Source organism: Lynx canadensis, chromosome C1 (genome assembly GCF_007474595.2).
Source record: "Lynx canadensis isolate LIC74 chromosome C1, mLynCan4.pri.v2, whole genome shotgun sequence".
Lineage (NCBI taxonomy): Eukaryota > Metazoa > Chordata > Mammalia > Carnivora > Felidae > Lynx > Lynx canadensis.
The window spans coordinates 34,750,670-34,767,052 of record NC_044310.1 but is presented as its reverse complement, the minus strand read 5'-3'; the positions used below and the strand labels follow the sequence as shown (position 1 = coordinate 34,767,052).

General features: G+C 51.2%; 1 protein-coding gene across 1 annotated transcript in view; it reads right to left on the bottom strand.

Moving 5' to 3' along the window:
- The window catches only part of LOC115519706 (E3 ubiquitin-protein ligase RNF220), a 201,364-nt gene that overhangs the window by 7,543 nt on the left and 177,438 nt on the right, over positions 1 to 16,383 (bottom strand). Inside the window, exon 2 of the mRNA XM_032594077.1 lies at positions 4,977 to 5,109. Within this exon, the coding sequence (XP_032449968.1) occupies positions 4,977 to 5,109 (133 nt within the window). The remainder of the gene's footprint in view (positions 1 to 4,976; positions 5,110 to 16,383) is intronic.

Below are 16,383 nucleotides of genomic sequence, written 5' to 3'. Positions count from 1 at the left end.
GTGGCTCCTTCCAGCCCTTTGAAAGCACTGACCACAGAGCTGGCTTCCTATCCTACAGGCCATATCTAAAAGTGGCTTTGGAAGTCTCCCAGAAAAGGTCTCTGGGCTCAGGCCTCACCAAGCTAAGCCTCACAAGTCTGGGGGCTGCTCTCCACCACCCTCCAATCTTCAGCCTCCATCTATGTTGCTGCTTGTCTGTACACATCCAGTTTCCACCCCATCACCATCCCAGAGACATTTTAGGCTTAGTGTGCCCAGAGCGCCATCCATTATTTCCTCCTTTCCTCAGAAATTTGCTTCCTCGCCATCATCACCTTTCCCATCACCCAGGTCAGAAAGCTCTTCCTAGTAAGTACCCTGCTCCCGTCTTGCTTCTTCCTCCACCAGTCTCTCATCATTCCCTCTTCTCCATTCCCACTGCCACTGTCCCAGGTCAGCCTCATCATCTGTCCCTTGGACCCTGCCCAACCTCCTCACCTGCCCCCCTTCAACCCCCAATTCATGCTCCGCACTGGCCTCCAGAGTGATTCTCCTACAGTTCTGCAATGTGATCAAGCTTCCTGAGACCCACCAATGTTCTAGCTCCCCCACCACAGCTAGGACAACCTTTCAGCCCTGAAAGCCCCCTCCAACCTGTCCTCAATCTAACTTTACCCTCCTTATTCGAACTAGCTTAGTCCTGGGGTCTACTGATGCTCCAGTGCAGGACTGAGAAAGGGAAAGATAGAGGGCGGGGTGAAGGAGGGTATATGGCCATAGCCTCTGATCCCAAATGTAAAAGTACTTTGAAAAGTATAAACGCTTTGCCAACAGGAGTTCTGACTCTTCTTCCTGTAGGTGTCTGTGTGCCCATGTACCTGTGGGAATGAGCATGTGTTGGAAGTGGTTCTTTCAGGGTGTGTGTGTGTGGTGAGCACATCTATGTGTGTTGGAATGTGGGGGTGTGCGTGTGCCTGTATGTTATGTATGCATGTTTGCCTGTGTCTCTGAAAAGCAGCCAGCCCTAGTTTGGGAGCTGGGAGCTCCCCCCCCTCCTCCCCCGGCCCTGTTTCTCTGTGTGAGTCCTTAGGTGTGTCTGAAATAGCAGCCTGAGCCCAGGGAGGCCTGTTCTGTGCTGTTGGGCAAAGGGAGACAGAAGGCACAAGGGAGGCAGATGGGCCCTTAAACGCAGGCCCATCCTGAAGAACTTCTGGGGAAGCAGCCGTGTGGGAGGAAGGGAGGCCCCCCAGGCGATGGAGAGCCACCCTGCAGCAGCATCTACAGGCTCCAGAGCTGGCTAAGCTGGGGTGGGGGGGGGGGGGGGGAGAGCAAAAGAGGCAAAGGCAGGGTAAGAGAGGGAGGGAGAAAACTGGAGAGAAGAGAGAAGAAGGCAGGGAAGCAGGGAGAAGGGAGAAGAGAGAGGGAGCGTGAAGTGGAAGGGAAAGGGGAAGACTGGAGAGCTGTGGAGAAAGGCTCTGGCCACAGGTCATGGATGGGGGAATGCCCTCCTTTGGGTTGTGCCCAGGCACACACAGGATTAGTGTCCTCCTGCAGGATTCAGTTTCCCCATCTGTGAAATGGCTGGTCAAAGGTTCCGTTCAGCTCCTGGAGCTGCGGGCGGCGGGAGAGAGGAGGGAGGAGTCTCAGGGGTGTCAGGAGTCCAGGTGCCACATCTTTTCCCAACTTCCTCTGCTCTCCTCAGGTCTCCCAGACAGCGGGCAGGGGCGGGGCAAGGGCAGCCAAGGCTGGGGCCCTCCCCGAGCGCTACCCGGGCTCTGCGGCGCCCTCAGCCCGGAGGGAGCTGACACGCTCCTTGGGAATTTATCACGCACCCAATTACAATGTTAATTGGCAAGTTCCTGAAATCAATTAATTCGCAAATTTTTTCCAATTAAAAATCCAGATAAATCACGAGGGCGGCAGGGGCCGGTCCAGCCTGCAGTCCGGTGGGCGCAGCGGCCGCAGGGAGGGGAGGGCGAGAGAGGGGAGGGGAGGGCGAGAGAGGGGAGGGGAGGGGGCGGCGGGCGCGGCTGCCCTTGAACGCCTTTGCCGGCCGGTCGGACTGTCAGCGCGCCGGGCGCGGCGGGGCCGAGACAGATAAAACCATCGACCCGTCGCCGCCAGCGCTTCGGCTTTATCGATCCGACGGGAATTTCACTTGCTGTGCAGATCCCGCTGTCCGGCTGTCAGACACCGGGTGGGGGGGGCATGCCAGGGGTTAGGGGGTGCTGGGCGGGGCCTGGACGTGAGGGGCACAGAAGTGGGGGACGCAAGACACAGCCGTGAGGAGCGGAGCAGATGTGGGGGCTCTGGGTGGGGAAATGGACATGGGGATTAGGGTGTGGAAGCAGGGGGTGCCCCGAGAAAATATGCGGGCGGGGGATTGGTGCAGAATCATGGCTGGGGTGGGGGGCACTTCTGTGGCTAGATGTGGATGCCCTGGGCAGTGCAGGTTTGGGGCCAAGAAGATGAGGCTCTAGTGTGGCCCCCACTGAGGAGGCAGAAGGAGAGCTTGGGCCCCCATTTTCCAGACCCTTAGGGGTACACTGCTTTTACAGGGCCCTGCGGGGCCCTCCACACACATCTCTGCCTCTATTCCTCTTCTTGTTGAGGGAAGTCCTCTATTACCCAGACACTCTCCCAGACAGCTAAGGTATAGAACTCATCTGCGGAAGGATATTTCTTTCATGCTCTGCCCCTTCTAGGCTAGTCCCAGGTGTGTGTGTGTGTGTGTGTGTGTGTGTGTGTGTGCGCGCCCGGGGGCGGGGGGTGGGGGGTGGGTTAAGAGCATGGCACCACAGACTGCTTGGATTTGAATCTTATCTTTACCACTTTACAGGCTGTGCAACCTTAGAAAAGTCACTTAACCCCTCTGTACCTCAGTTTCCTAATCTGTAAAATGGACTTAATAATTATTGCCTACCTAGATGGTTGTGAAGAGTAAATAAATTAATGCAATGTAAAGTGCTTGGCATATAGCGAAGGTTCATACAGATTATTATTTTTATCATTTGTATAGTCTTCTGTGGTAGTTTTAAGTATTTTCACAAATTCTTTGATATTCTTCCTGTCAAGAAGTAGAGTTTATAGAATTTAATTCTCCTCTCTTGGTGTGGGCTAGACTTGGTGACTTGCTTCTAATGAAGAGAATAGAATATGCTAGAAGCAACAGTGTATGACGTCGGAGACTAGATCATAAAAGGCATTGTGGCTTCCCACTTAGTTTCTCTCTTGGCTCACTTCGTCTGTGGGAAGTCAGCCACCATGTCATAGGGAAACTCAAGCTGTCTTATGGAGAGACCCATGTGTGGAGAAGCCATCTTGGGAATGGCTCCCATAGTCCCAGTCAGACCTTCAGATGACTGTCTTGGCTGACATCTTGACTGCAGCCTCATGAGAGACTGAGCCGAAAGCCACAACTACCCACAACTGCCCAACTAAGTTGTTCCTGAACTGATGGTCCATAGACACTGTGGGTAATAAATGTTTGTTGTTTCAAGCCACTAGGTTTGAGGATAATTTGTAACACAGTGGTAGATAATACTTCTTCCTTCAAAATTCAGCTCAGGCCTCACCTCCCTTAGGAGGTCTTTGCTCTGTGCTGGGTTGGTGCTTTTTCCATGCCCCACAGTTCTTCCCATAGAGCAGCCTCTATCCCTTGGGGTTTCATGGCTCAGCTCTCCTTACTGTCATGTAGTGAGCTTCTGGGAGTGGGACCAGTTCTGGTTTACCTTTGGGTCACCTGCACCCTGCATGGGGGATTAGGTGTGGGTAGATGGAAGGAGATCAGTCAAGTCTGGTGACTTGGACTGAACAAGGGGTAGGGTGGGGTTGGGAGAGGTGGGACAGGCTATTCCCCTGTAGCAGACCATATTTTCCAGAGATGGTGCAACCACCCATGTCTCCCATCCCACGTGCTCTTCTATGATATGACCCTGCCACTCTCCCATCAAAAAGTGGGGTGTATATCTTCTCCCCTTCAATCTGGCTGGGCTGACACTGCCTCGACCAATAGAGTACAGCAGAACTGATATTAAGTGACTTCTGAGGCTAGGTTGTAAAAGGTGATCCAGCTCCCATCTCTTTGGCTGGGACATTTGCTTTAGTACCCTAAGCTGCCACATAAAAAGTCCAGCTACCTGGAGGCTGCCATGCTATAAGAAGGCCCAGACCACGTGGAGAAGCCAAGTGGAGGTGCTTTGGTCACAGCTCCAGCTGAGGTCCCAGCTGATAGCCAGAATCAGCCACCAGACATGTGAGTGAAGGGGGCTCCAGATGATCCCAGCTCCCAGCCAGCGAGTCTTCCCAGCTGGGGCCCCAGACATCCTGGAGCAGACACAGGCCATCCCTCTGTGCTCTGTCTGGATTCCTGAAGCCACAGATGCCATGAGTATAATGAAGTGGCTACTTTGAATTGCTAAGGTTTGGGGTGATTTGTTATACCTCTCCTCTGTCCCTTTGATAACCTGGCTCCTCCATAAGGCCCTCAAGGAGACTCCACCTGGTCCTTCAGGCAGGGAGAAGGGAAGTAGGGTAGAGCAGCAGGGCATGGCTAAGCTTGATTGTCACCTTTCAGACCCTGAGACTGATAGAGAAGGTAGTGCTTACTCTCCTGGATGGCAGCACGAAGCTGCACTTCTGGTTAGGCTGGCAGGCCCAGTCCCTGCTTCCGGTACCCTAACCCTGAGGCTTAGCATGGCAGTACAGGCCTGTGGCAGTGGCTCATCCCCTTTCCAGCTCCTCTTGTGCCCTTTTGAGGCTGAGGCCTGAAGAGGGGGTCACTCTCCTCCCATCTCTGAAAATACAGCAAGAAGGGAAATGCATCACCATTTAGCTGCAGGATCTGAGGATTGAAAGCAGAGTAGAGGAGAACAACAGTAGGGCCTTACTTCTACCTAGAGGATGGAGTGTGGGCCACGTGGCTGTTCCTGGGACCTGGTGTCCAGAACACTGAGTGGAACCCTCTGGCAGGCAGGCTCCCCCAGCTGGTGGCTTACCTGGCGGGCAGCTGGGCCAGCTGTTCCAGTTCTTGCTCCATATGCTCCTGCAACTCACTGGGCCTTAGCAGGACCTGGCAGATAGGGCAAATAGGGGCCTGGCTGTCAAACAATGCTGCTGCCTTTTTCTTACCTGGAGAGGGAAGAAGAAGAGACAGACAGATAAGCTGGGCTTGTCTGTGGACATATAGAAACCCAGTGTCCCAATCCTCCAATGCAAGCGTGCTGCTGCCTCCTAGGGCTTACTGGCCTAGAGAGGGGTTGAGCCCAAGGGTCTCAGAGCCCATGACCATTCACTCTTCTCTGTGGCTCCAGGGGCCATGAACGGTGCCTCCTTAGCCGGCCGCCCCTGTGGGAAATCTATTGGGACACAGTCAATGCTCTGTGTAATCAAACCTGGATCACTTCATTTCATACAGGTTAGGGAAGGTCTTGGTTTAATCATACTGTCACTCAGAATATCCAGTGACCCCTCTGTCTCTCCTTTCCTTACTGTTTTTATATTCTCCAAATCTGGAGAAGGAAGAAAAGAGGGAGAAAGAGGACTCATTCCTGCATTCCTGTTGTCATTCAACAAACATCGTCTGAGGTCTACTCTGAACTAGCCCTAGTGCAGAGCAGTGGGGCCACAGCATATAATCAGATCTAGTCCCTGCCTTTGAGGCCCTCACAGTTGAGTGGGAAAGACCAAAAAGGATCTGCATGACTTCTGGGGTAGTGTTTTCTTCCAGTTCCTCACCTTCCCAGGGTTCTTCCCGTAGCTTCTTCTCTCCCTATTCTGTATGCTGGATCATCTTCTTCCTTCTTAAGGCCCTAATTCCCACCTGTGCTTTGTAGACTCCCAGAATCTGTATCTCTGCTCCAGATCGCTCCCTGGTTCTCTCGGCCCCTCTATCCAAGCACCTAATGGATATCAATGCCTGGGTGTCCCCCAAGAATCTGAAACTCAATGATCCAAAAACAAGTTCTTCAGCGTCTTCACCCCTGCTCCCTGTTCAGCAGTGCCCTCTTAGTTAATGACACCAATGTTCACCTGGTTACCCCAGCCTATGCCTCCCCCGAGGCCCCTTCTCGTGCCTTACTGTCCCTCCCACATTCATTTAACCACCAAGTCCTGTTCGTTCTGCTTCTACAGGATTCCTGGAATCTATATTCTTCCTGTTTGGGTCTCACCACCTCTCACTTGGATAACATTATTGGCCTCTTGTGAATCTAACAGAGTCTGGGTTTCCCCCTCCAAAATATCCTTCAAATTGTATGGGAGCCCAAGTGGGTATTTTGCTCGCTCCGTTGGTTTGGGGGCCAGCTGGGAACCTGAACTCTGTTCCCACTCTGTCCCAGCTCTGTCGCTGTCTCTGTTGCTGATGGTAACCAGAGCACACTATGCTAGGAAGGAGCCTGAAGGTTGCTTAATGCACGCCTTTTGAGGAGCCTAAACCCCTTCCCTTGCCACTCTCTTCACCCAGTGCTCTTCTGGCCTCTGCTTAAGGTGTGGAATTGAGGAGGCCTGTTTATCCAGACATATCCTTGCCTATCTATGTAAACTCTGTAGAGAGACTTTTTTTTTTAGTTTTTAAAATTTTTATTTCATTTTTTGAGAGACAGAGAGAGACAGAGCACAAGCAGGGGAGGGGCAGAGAGAGGGGGAGACACAGAATCCAAAGCAGGCTCCAGTCTCCGAGCTGTCAGTGCAGAGCCCAATGCGGGGCTCAAGCCTACGAATGTGAGATCATAACCTGAGCTGCAGTTGGACACTCAACCAACTGAGCCACCAAGGCACGCCTGTAGAAAGACTTCTTTAGCTTAAGCCAAGATCTTCCTCCCTGCTTCTTCTTCCCACTTTTGTCCTGAGAGAGTCAAAATTAGCTTTCAGAGAGATAAAGGCCATGCTAGTGATGACCAAGGTGGTTGTGTTGGGTTACCAAATTAAATATAAGATGCTCAGGTAAAACTGAATTCCAGGCAAATAATGAATACTTTTTTAGTGTAAGTATGTCCCAAATATTGCATGGCACATACTTATGCTAAAAGTTACTCACTGTTTTTCTGAAAGTCAAATTTACTTGGGTATCATATATTTTCATTTGCTAACTCTAGCGCCCCATGCCTGAAGGAGCTTCCAGTTCAGGCTGAGCACAAGAACCCACCTCCCTTTGACACAAGATTGAGGATGGTCACAGCTCTCCTGGATGTCCAGACTGAGTCATCTGAGAGCTCAAAGGAGGGAGTAGTTCATTCTGGCTGCATGTTTAGGGGAGTGAAAATAGAGAAGTCTTAACCAAAGAAATGAAATTTAAGTTGCATCTTAGAAGTATTCCAGGCAGAGAACAGGAGTAAATGAATGAGCTGTGAGTTTCTTGTGGGCAGGGGCCATTTCCTACCTAACTTTATATTTATAGACAATTGAAAACAGACCTGGCATTGACTTGATGGGCAATAATGAAGCAATAATGAATAACGGGAGGAGAAAAGAGGAAAGGGAAAGGGGATAGGAATGAAGATCGGATTGTCCTAGAAGCCAGATGATCTTTGCAGAGCTGGGATGTCCACTGTGGAGGCTTTGTGTGTGACAGGGTGGGGTGGGTGTGGCTCTAGTCTGTGCGGTCAGGTGTCTGAGGAGGCAAAGGGGCCCTGCTGATCATGTGCCTTGGTGGCTATGCCTTAGATGCTTGGAGGACAGCTGGAAGCTGTGAGTAAAAGAAGCAGGTGTGGCCCGGTCTGGAAGATGGGAGCTGAGGATTCTAGTCTCAGCTCTGACTCTAACTTCATTCAGTCAGAGAATCACCCAGGTGAGGGAGACCCTAGAAATTCTGTAGGCCATTACCTTGTTTTAAGGATGGGGAAAGTAAGGCTCAGAACTGGATAGTGACCCCTGTACTCAGCTCATGATCTCATCACTTCATTTACTTATTCACTCAGCAAAAACATTTATTAAACAATTCTTTTACGTCAGGCATTATTCTAGGAGAAACTGGAGTTCAGAGATAAATAAAACACATTCTTGGCCGGAAGGAGATCACAAACTAATAGGAAAGCCAAAGAAGAGTCAGTGGATCCAGTCCGTACAGCCCTGACCAGGGCTGAGGGAGGCACGAATGGCCACCCCAGGATCGAGGCAGGAGTGGCCCGAAGATGGTTGGTAGATGGTTGGTAGGGTTCAGGGGAAGGCAATACTTGATGGAAGGCATGAAGGATGAATAAGGGAGAGTTGACAAGGCTGTTGAAATGGGTCATTGAGGCAGGGCCTGGGGCATAGCGGGGAAATGGTAAGAGAGGAGACCTATGAAAGGGGAGGATTCAGGGCATGGGGTCTATGCTGAGGTGGAAATATCAGGGTTTCTGCCCGGTAGCCTGGGATACCAACTCTGGCTCTTAGGGATTCCTGGAGCCCAGAGTCTTCCCTTCAAGGCTGGGACCAGGAATCAGCATTCCCACATGCTTGTTCTCAGTCTGTTCGCTTTGCTGCCACAGAGATCTACTTTTCTGAGCTTGGCCTCAGTTTCTCTACTGGGACAATGGGTCCTCTTCCTGACTCCCAGCTTTAGGTACAGCACTGACAGGGATCAGCAGAGGGCCCCTGCAGCCTATGCCCTCCATCCCACCCCCATTTTCTCAGGGGTTAGAGTGGCAGGTGTCAGCCTGGCCATGGGCCCCCTGCTTCCCCTCCCCCGCTGTGTTCCCTATAATTTTATATTGAGACCTGTGGTCATGACGTGGGTTTTACTGCACTAACGACATGGCCTGCCCAGGTTTAATGACAAAATCCATACTCTGGCCCTGGGCCTGCTCCTCGTTTGCATAATTCCCAGAATACAGCTCCCTGAAGCTTTTGACCTGGGCCATTACAGTGGCCATAAAACGGGCCATAAAACCACTGGGAATGGCCAAGAGGAGGGGGTTGTGGTCTTGTGGGGGTGGGAACGAAGTCCTCAACCCCCAACTCTTCCTAAGCCTGGGAGTAGACATCCTCTGGCTCTTCTCTGCCACAGTTCCGAGAATCTAAGAGTCCTTCTCAGGCTGGAGAGACCTCTGGAAATCCCTAGTCCAGCTGCCCCTCTGATGTAGGAGTTCCTTCTCCAATGCCAAAGCCGGCATCACAGGTAGGCTGACGGAGCCCCCCAGAGGCAGGCTGTCAGGAAGCATCTTCTCGTTGAGCACTCCTCACTCCTGCCCCTGTGCCCCACCCCACGGCTGGCCAGGCCCTTTGCCACAGGTGGGTCCAGGTCATGTGGGCCTAGGTTGAATCTTGTACTTCTTCAGGAGGCCTAGCTCCCCAGGGAGGTCAGGAGGCAGGCTGAGCAGCACAGTGGGGAGACGTGGGAAGCATGAGGGACTGGGGACAGGGACTGGGACGGGCTGTCAGTGCTAAAGATGATGAATGGGGGAGGTGAGGCGGGAGGCCTGGTGTTATCGGCGGTGGATGGCGGTGCCGGCGCTCGCCGCTCCTGTTAATCCCCGGGCGCTGCCTCAGCCCTTGCACTGATAACGAGGAAATGGGACTGACAACAATTTTTAGCTGAGAGATTCTTCACCAAAATGCCAGGCGGCCGGAGGTCTGACAGCGCCTGATTGAGTGTGTGAGTGTGTGGGGGGAACGCCTGCGGCCCCCTCCCCTCCCATGCAAAGATGGATCGCTCATTCCGCCTCCCGTCCACATTCATTACCGCACCTCCCTCCCGCCACCGCCACCACAGCGCCTGCCACCTCCACGTTTCTGCCTGCTGCAGGTATCCCCTGAAGCAGGAGAGCAGGGAGCTGAGGGGCCTGACCCTGTCCTCAGCCTTACGCGGGGCACCTCGAGCTCAAAGAGCCAGAGGTGATTGCGGGGTCAGGCTCCCTAGCTGTGTGGCCTCCAGAAGGCCCCTTTCCCTTTCTGAGCTGCTTAGAATACTCCACACCCAGAACAGCCACGCTCCACCACAAGTGACTACAGGCTGTGAGGACTGATAGGCAGGCCGAGGAGAGAGGAGCAGTTAAGCCAAGTAGCCTTTGCCTTGCCTGGGCCAGGCTCCAACCAGTGCAGCCATCAGGCCTTGGAACTGGGCCTCAGGCACCTGGGGTCCCAGATCAGCCCTCTGCTGCCCCCCTCTGTTGGGAAGTGCTGACCATCGGGGGCGGGTGACTCAAAGGCCCACCAAGCTGCTCCATCTCTGCCATCTCCGGGAGTGAAGACAGGTGCAGACTTGGACACTGGAGGATGGGGACTCTTTCAAAGGGAAAGCCTTCCCTTCTTGGATCACTAACTCACGTCTGACCCTGCCACACGCCTGCTGTGGGATTGCTTCTCGGGCTTGGTCTGTTTGGTTGTGTCCTAGTTCTGTTGCCTGTGGCTTCCATTCTTGCCTCTCTGTTCAAATCCCATCTTGATGATCTTTGTCTCTGCAGACCACAAAAGGCAGGGCTTGACTGCCTGGTGTCTGATTTAAGAAGGAGCAGGGTTTAAGTGAGGGTGAGGGTACCGCTAATGACAAATGGCAAAAGAGGTGGGGCCTTTTAAGAGAATGTGTGTGTGTGTGTGTGTGTGTGTGTGTGTGTACACACATATGTGCCCCACCCTTCCCTTCCCCGACCCCCGAGTAGAACGGCTTCCATTTCCTGGTGACCAAGGCACAGAGGAGGCTTCAAGCAGAATTCAACAGAGTTGTCTCTTATTAGCTGTGAGACCTTGGGCAAATCACTTAACACTTCTGAGCTTTAGTTTTTCCTCTTGTTAAACAGGTATGATAATATCTAACTTCCAGGACTTTTGTGAGGATTCCATTAAACCAGGGCTCTCTACAAAGTGATGGCTCATTATCATCTCTAGTAGGACACTAGCACAGTTTGTTGTTTGTGCCTGTATCCATCCCCTTCTGACAGGGCCTGGCCTTGCCCTGTGTCCGGCCTTCTTCTCTGCTATGGTCAAGATTGTATCCCATTCAGTAGGTACTCTGGTCCTGGCCCTTCTGGCCTCCATGGAGTTCCTTCTTCCTATCCATCCACATGCATGTATCTATTGATTGGTTTGTATGCCACTATATCCATCTGTCCATCCATCTAACCATTTATCCACTATCTGTCTATTAATAATAATAACTGTTTATTGAGTGTTATTATATGTTAGGCTGTAGGTTTAATGTTGCACATAGTTTATCTCATTTAATCTTTACAACAGTCCTGTGAGGTAAGTATTATTATTGCAATCACACTGATGAAAAAAATGGGGTTCAGAACAATGAAATGACACAGCTAGAAGGTTCAGAACAGGATTTAAATTCAGGTCTGCCTGACTCCACTAGTGCTAGTGCTCTTAACTACTGAATAATACCCAGCTACTTACCTCCTTATCCACTCAGGCAATAATTTGATAGTATCCAACCAATGGCAGCTGGATAGTGATGATGGGTCTGCTACCGTATGGATGCCACGCAATAATGAACAAGACAGGTACATTCTCTGCCCTCGAGGAGCTTAGGAACTGGTTGCAGATAGAGACATTAAACAAATGTCCCCAGAGTGGTTTTAAAAAAGGTAAGTGCACGGAACTGTGGGAGTATATCAGCTGGCCTGGGAGGTGAAGGAAGTGACATCCAAACAAAGCTGTGAAGGATCAGAGGGAACTGGTCAGGCAATGATTGTGGAGAAGTGGTGTTCTAGGTACAAAATAGCATGTTTGAAGGTACAGAGGGAAGACAGCCCAACAGAAGAAGTGAAGAGTGTCCAGTGTGGCTGCAACAGAAAGGGTGATGGACAGAGTATGAGAATGACAGAGAGGCCAGATCCTGGAGGACTTTTTAATTACGTTAATGATTTTTTTTTTTAATGTATATTTAGTTTTTTTTTTTTTTTTTTCAGAGAGCAAGCAAGCAAGAGAGAGTTAGAGAGTATGTGTGAGCTGGGGAGGGGCAGAGAGAGAGGGAGACAGAGAATTGAAAGCAGGCTCCTCCCTATCAGTGCAGAGCCAGAAGCTGGGCTCGATTTCACAAACTGAGATCATGACCTGAGCTGAAATCAAGAGCTGGATGCTTAACTGACTGAGCCACTCAGGCACCCCTGTTGTTGTTGTTGTTTTTAACATACAGTGAGAAGTCATCGAAGAGTTTTAAGCAGGAGAGAGACATATCAGACTTGCATTTAAAAAAGATCATGCTGGGGCTCCTGGTGGATCCGTTGGCTAAGCGTCTGACTTCGGCTCAGGTCATGATCTCATGGTTCATGAGTTCGAGCCCCGTATCGGGCTCTGTGCTGACAATTCAGAGCCTGAAGCCTGCTTCAGATTCTGTCTCTGTCTCTCTTTGCTGCTCCCCTGCTCACACACTGTCTCTTTCTCTCTCAAGTATAAATACATATTAAAAAAAATTAAAAAAAAATTTTTTTTAACGTTTTATTTATTTTTGAGACAGAGAGAGACAGAGCATGAATGGGGGAGGGGCAGAGAGAGAGGGAGACACAGAATCGGAAGCAGGCTCCAGGCTCTGAGCCATCAGCCCAGAGCCCGACGCGGGGCTCGAACTCACGGACCGCGAGATCGTGACCTGAGCTGAAGTCGGACGCTTAACTGAATGAGCCACCCAGGCGCCCCTAAAAATTTTTTTAAAAATTTTTCTGCAAAGTACAGAACGGTCTGAGGGGGCAAAGTAGAGAATGCAGAAAGGCTCTTTAGAAGGTGATCTCACTAATTCAGGGGAGGCATGATGGTGCCTTGCTGGAGCATAATGATGATGATGATGATGATGATGATGACGATGATGATGGAGGTGAACTGAAAGGGACAGGTTGGATCTGGGGGTTAAGGGACTGAAGGGAGCCAACAGTGATTCCGTGGTTTCTGGCTTGAGCAACTGCTGGGTGGTAGACCATTTACTGCCTTGTACAATAGGAGGAGGGGCAGCAGGCTTGGTGAGGAAAAAAATGGGTTCAGTTTGGATGTAGTACTTACTCTGAGGAACTGTTAAGACATCCACATGAAAATGCTTTCTGGGCACTCTATGGGAACTGGAGTCAGAATTATGGAGTTGGAGACATTGACATATAGGTAAGAGCTAAAGTTCACTAAGGCTTCCTCTGTGCCTGGCACAATGTCTGGCATATAGTAAATACCCAACAAACATTCACTGAATGAATAAATCAGTGACTGAAGTTAAGAGTAGGTGAGATCATCTAGGGAGCGAGTATACAGTAAGAAGAGGCTGGAACAGAACCCTGAATAACTCCAACAGGTAGAAGAAGTTTAAGTCATCAAAGACTAAGAAAGAACAGTCAACAGGAGGATGAAAATAAGCATGGTATCGTCAAAGCCAGGAAGGGAAGAGTTTCAAGGAGGGGGCTGTCACTGATAGGGTCACATGCTACTGAGAGGTCAAGAACATAAGGCATGAAAATGTCCCCTCCACCTATTGTATCCACAGTACAGCCATATACCCCAACTTCATCCATCCATCACCATCCAGACCACCTACATACTCATCCTCCCCCCTCTCACTCATCCCCTTTCTCCTTCTCTTCCCTCCAGAAAACCATGATTGGTGCCTCTGCTGAGTGTGGGACAGGAAGAGTTAACATGCTGACAGATGGCATTTTTTACCTTCAGTCAATATGAACAAGGCCCCAAGACTATGATTCCAAACATCTGGATTTCATCAATATGTGATCTGTCATCGTATATTGGCATTCCCCAGTCCCTGCGCCAGAGCAATGCGGCTGGTTTTATTAATACGTCAAATACATTATCCGTGTAATACACTTGTCTGGCTGGGGCCTCCCGCTGGGGCGGGGCGGCGGATTTGAATGTATGATGAATCAGTTTGCATTACATGTTCGTAAGTCATCATTTGTCAGGATTAATAGGCATCCCTGGTCGAGGAGGTGGGGGTGGGGCAGGCAGAGGAGAGATGTGTATTTAGCTACGGCCCATATTTATCTGCCAGTACCCAGATGCCCTGAAAACCACTGTATACCCTCCTGCCCAGACTCCAGGGCAATGGCTGGTGCTCGGGGGGCAGAGGTGACATTTTCAGCAGTTCCTGAGTCACCTGGAACCAAATAGGCCTATTTGTCTTTGCTTTGGGCTTGCCAAACAACCAAAAAGGTTATGGCAGGGGCCACTTGCTCAAGCTGGCTCTTACTCTCACTCTTAAGGACTCAGAACTCCTTCCTCTGGGGAGCTTTCCCCGACTCCTCCAGACTATACTAGGTGCCTTCTCTGTGTTCCCAAAGCCTCTTGTGCCACCTCTAGTGACACCATGTTACAATCGCCTATTCTGTGTCTGTCACCCTCTTTAGACTGTAAATTTCTTTTAAAAAATTGTTTTTAATGTCCATTTATTTTTGAGAGAGAGACAGAGAGAGAGAGAGACAGAGAGAGAGAGACAGAGAGACAGAGAGACAGAGTGCGAGCAGAGTAGGGGCAGAGAGAGAGGGAGACACAGAATCTGAAGCAGGCTCTAGGTTCCGAACTGTTAGCACAGAGCCCCATGTGGGGCTCAAACTCATGAACTGTGGAGCTGAAGTTGGACGCTTAACCAACTGAGCCACCCAGGCACCCCTAGACTGTGGCATCTGGCAGAGGACATAGCCCAAAGTAAGAAAATCATAATAGTAATAGTAGAAATCAATAAATATTCTTTGAATGAACAAATGAATAAATGACCATTGACCTTGCCAAACTCCCCCAAAAGATGCAGAGGTTAGCTGAGGGACGTCGTGGGAGTTTTCTCTGATTCCTTGCCTCCACTCTGACCCTTATTTAGGGTCTGGTCTGGTCATCTCTCCTATATATGCTTTTTCCTTCATTTTCTCCTCTTCCTTCCTTAAGAAGTACAGACTCCTCACAGCACCAGGTTCCGTACATGTGACATTTATACACAGATATAATACACAGGGTGACATATTTATGCCCGCATGCCATCTTCCCTTTTCCCATCTCAGCCTGAAAAAGCTCAGAGAGGCACTGCCCACTCTCTGTGGCCTCCTGCCAGCTCCAGGTTCTTGCGAAACAAGAGCCTGGCTGGTGCCCTGACCTACTGTGATGCTATTTGCTGTCTCTAGCAGTAGAGGGGGTCTGGTTTGAGCCCAGGCATGTCTCCTGGGTGGCCAAAGGCAAACATATGCAGGACGCCCAGGTGGAGGTCAGTCACCCTGTGGACAGGTTTAGGCCCAGACTTGGGCTCAAACCGGAGCCAAGGGCTCTGGGCCAAGTCACGATCAAGCTCACTGAGCCTGGGGCATAGAACCCCAACTGTTGGCCCCACCGGCCTTTGCTCCACCGAGTACACCAGCCAACCTGTTTAGAGACTGGTGGAGCTTCAGGGGTCACAGCTATTTCATATCCCTGATCTTGGCTATCCCAAATGTAACTGCAGCCTCTCTCCCCTTCTAGAGGTACACAATTCAGCTCCCCGCCTCCCTTAGCTAATAACTTCCAGACAGTGCCCTGTGCTGGGCCGGGCCAATGGTAGGCGGGGCAGGTGGAGCCTCGCAGAGTTCTCTGGGATTAGCCATTACTGACTGTGGCAAAGGGCCCGATTCAGGAAAATATCCACATATGGACATGCACACATATCCTCTCAAATGTCTGGACACACGCGGGCACGTGAGGGCACTGGCACACACAGGTGCTCACACAAGTGTGGGCATTTTTTCACATCTAGACAAACACACCTGAGCACGTATGCGTACATATCTGCGAGTATAGACTGAGTATACCTATATACTCTCCCCAGCATGCCCACACACTTCACTCTCCCCCAGTGCCTTCCTTGCCATGGAGCCAAAATGCTAGGACTGTACTGTTTAAAGTAAAGTAAATCCAAGTGTGCTTTACCCCCTGCTGGCTCTGACTATGGGCTTATAAAAATGAAGTGGGAACCTCTACAGCTGCGGGCAATAAATCCTGAACCACCGAGGAGGGCATGTTACCTGCCTTCTGGGCTCATGGCTGGGACTCGGGGCACTGATTACAAGTGCCTGCGGGGCTGGGTGGGCACCCGGCCAGCTGCTCGGCCTCAGGCCCTGCCTGCTAGCTCTGCCCAGGCCAGCTGTCTTCCACAGACCTGCGGGGTCAAGAGACCCAGAGCCCTAGGCGGTGAGGGAGGACCGAGAGAGGAGTAGAGACAAGTAGGGGAGGAGAGGACTGGGGTGGGGAGAGTGAGCAAGACAGGCACGTGCTGCTGAGGCTGAGGGGAGCCCTCGCATCTGGAGATCAATTAGCATCAATTACTGACTTCATTTAATTGTCGTCCAAGATGAATTTGTCATTTTTAGCTGGGAATTAATGGGAGACCTTCACCTCTCCCTGGCAGCAGCCGCGGAGCCAACAGCGGTCACCTCAGCCTCCTAGGAGCCCTGAATCCTGCTCGAGGCCGGGGCGGGGCCGGGGCAGGCAGTTAGCGGGGCTTCTGTTCCCTGGGCAAGCTCCTGCCTGCCCCGG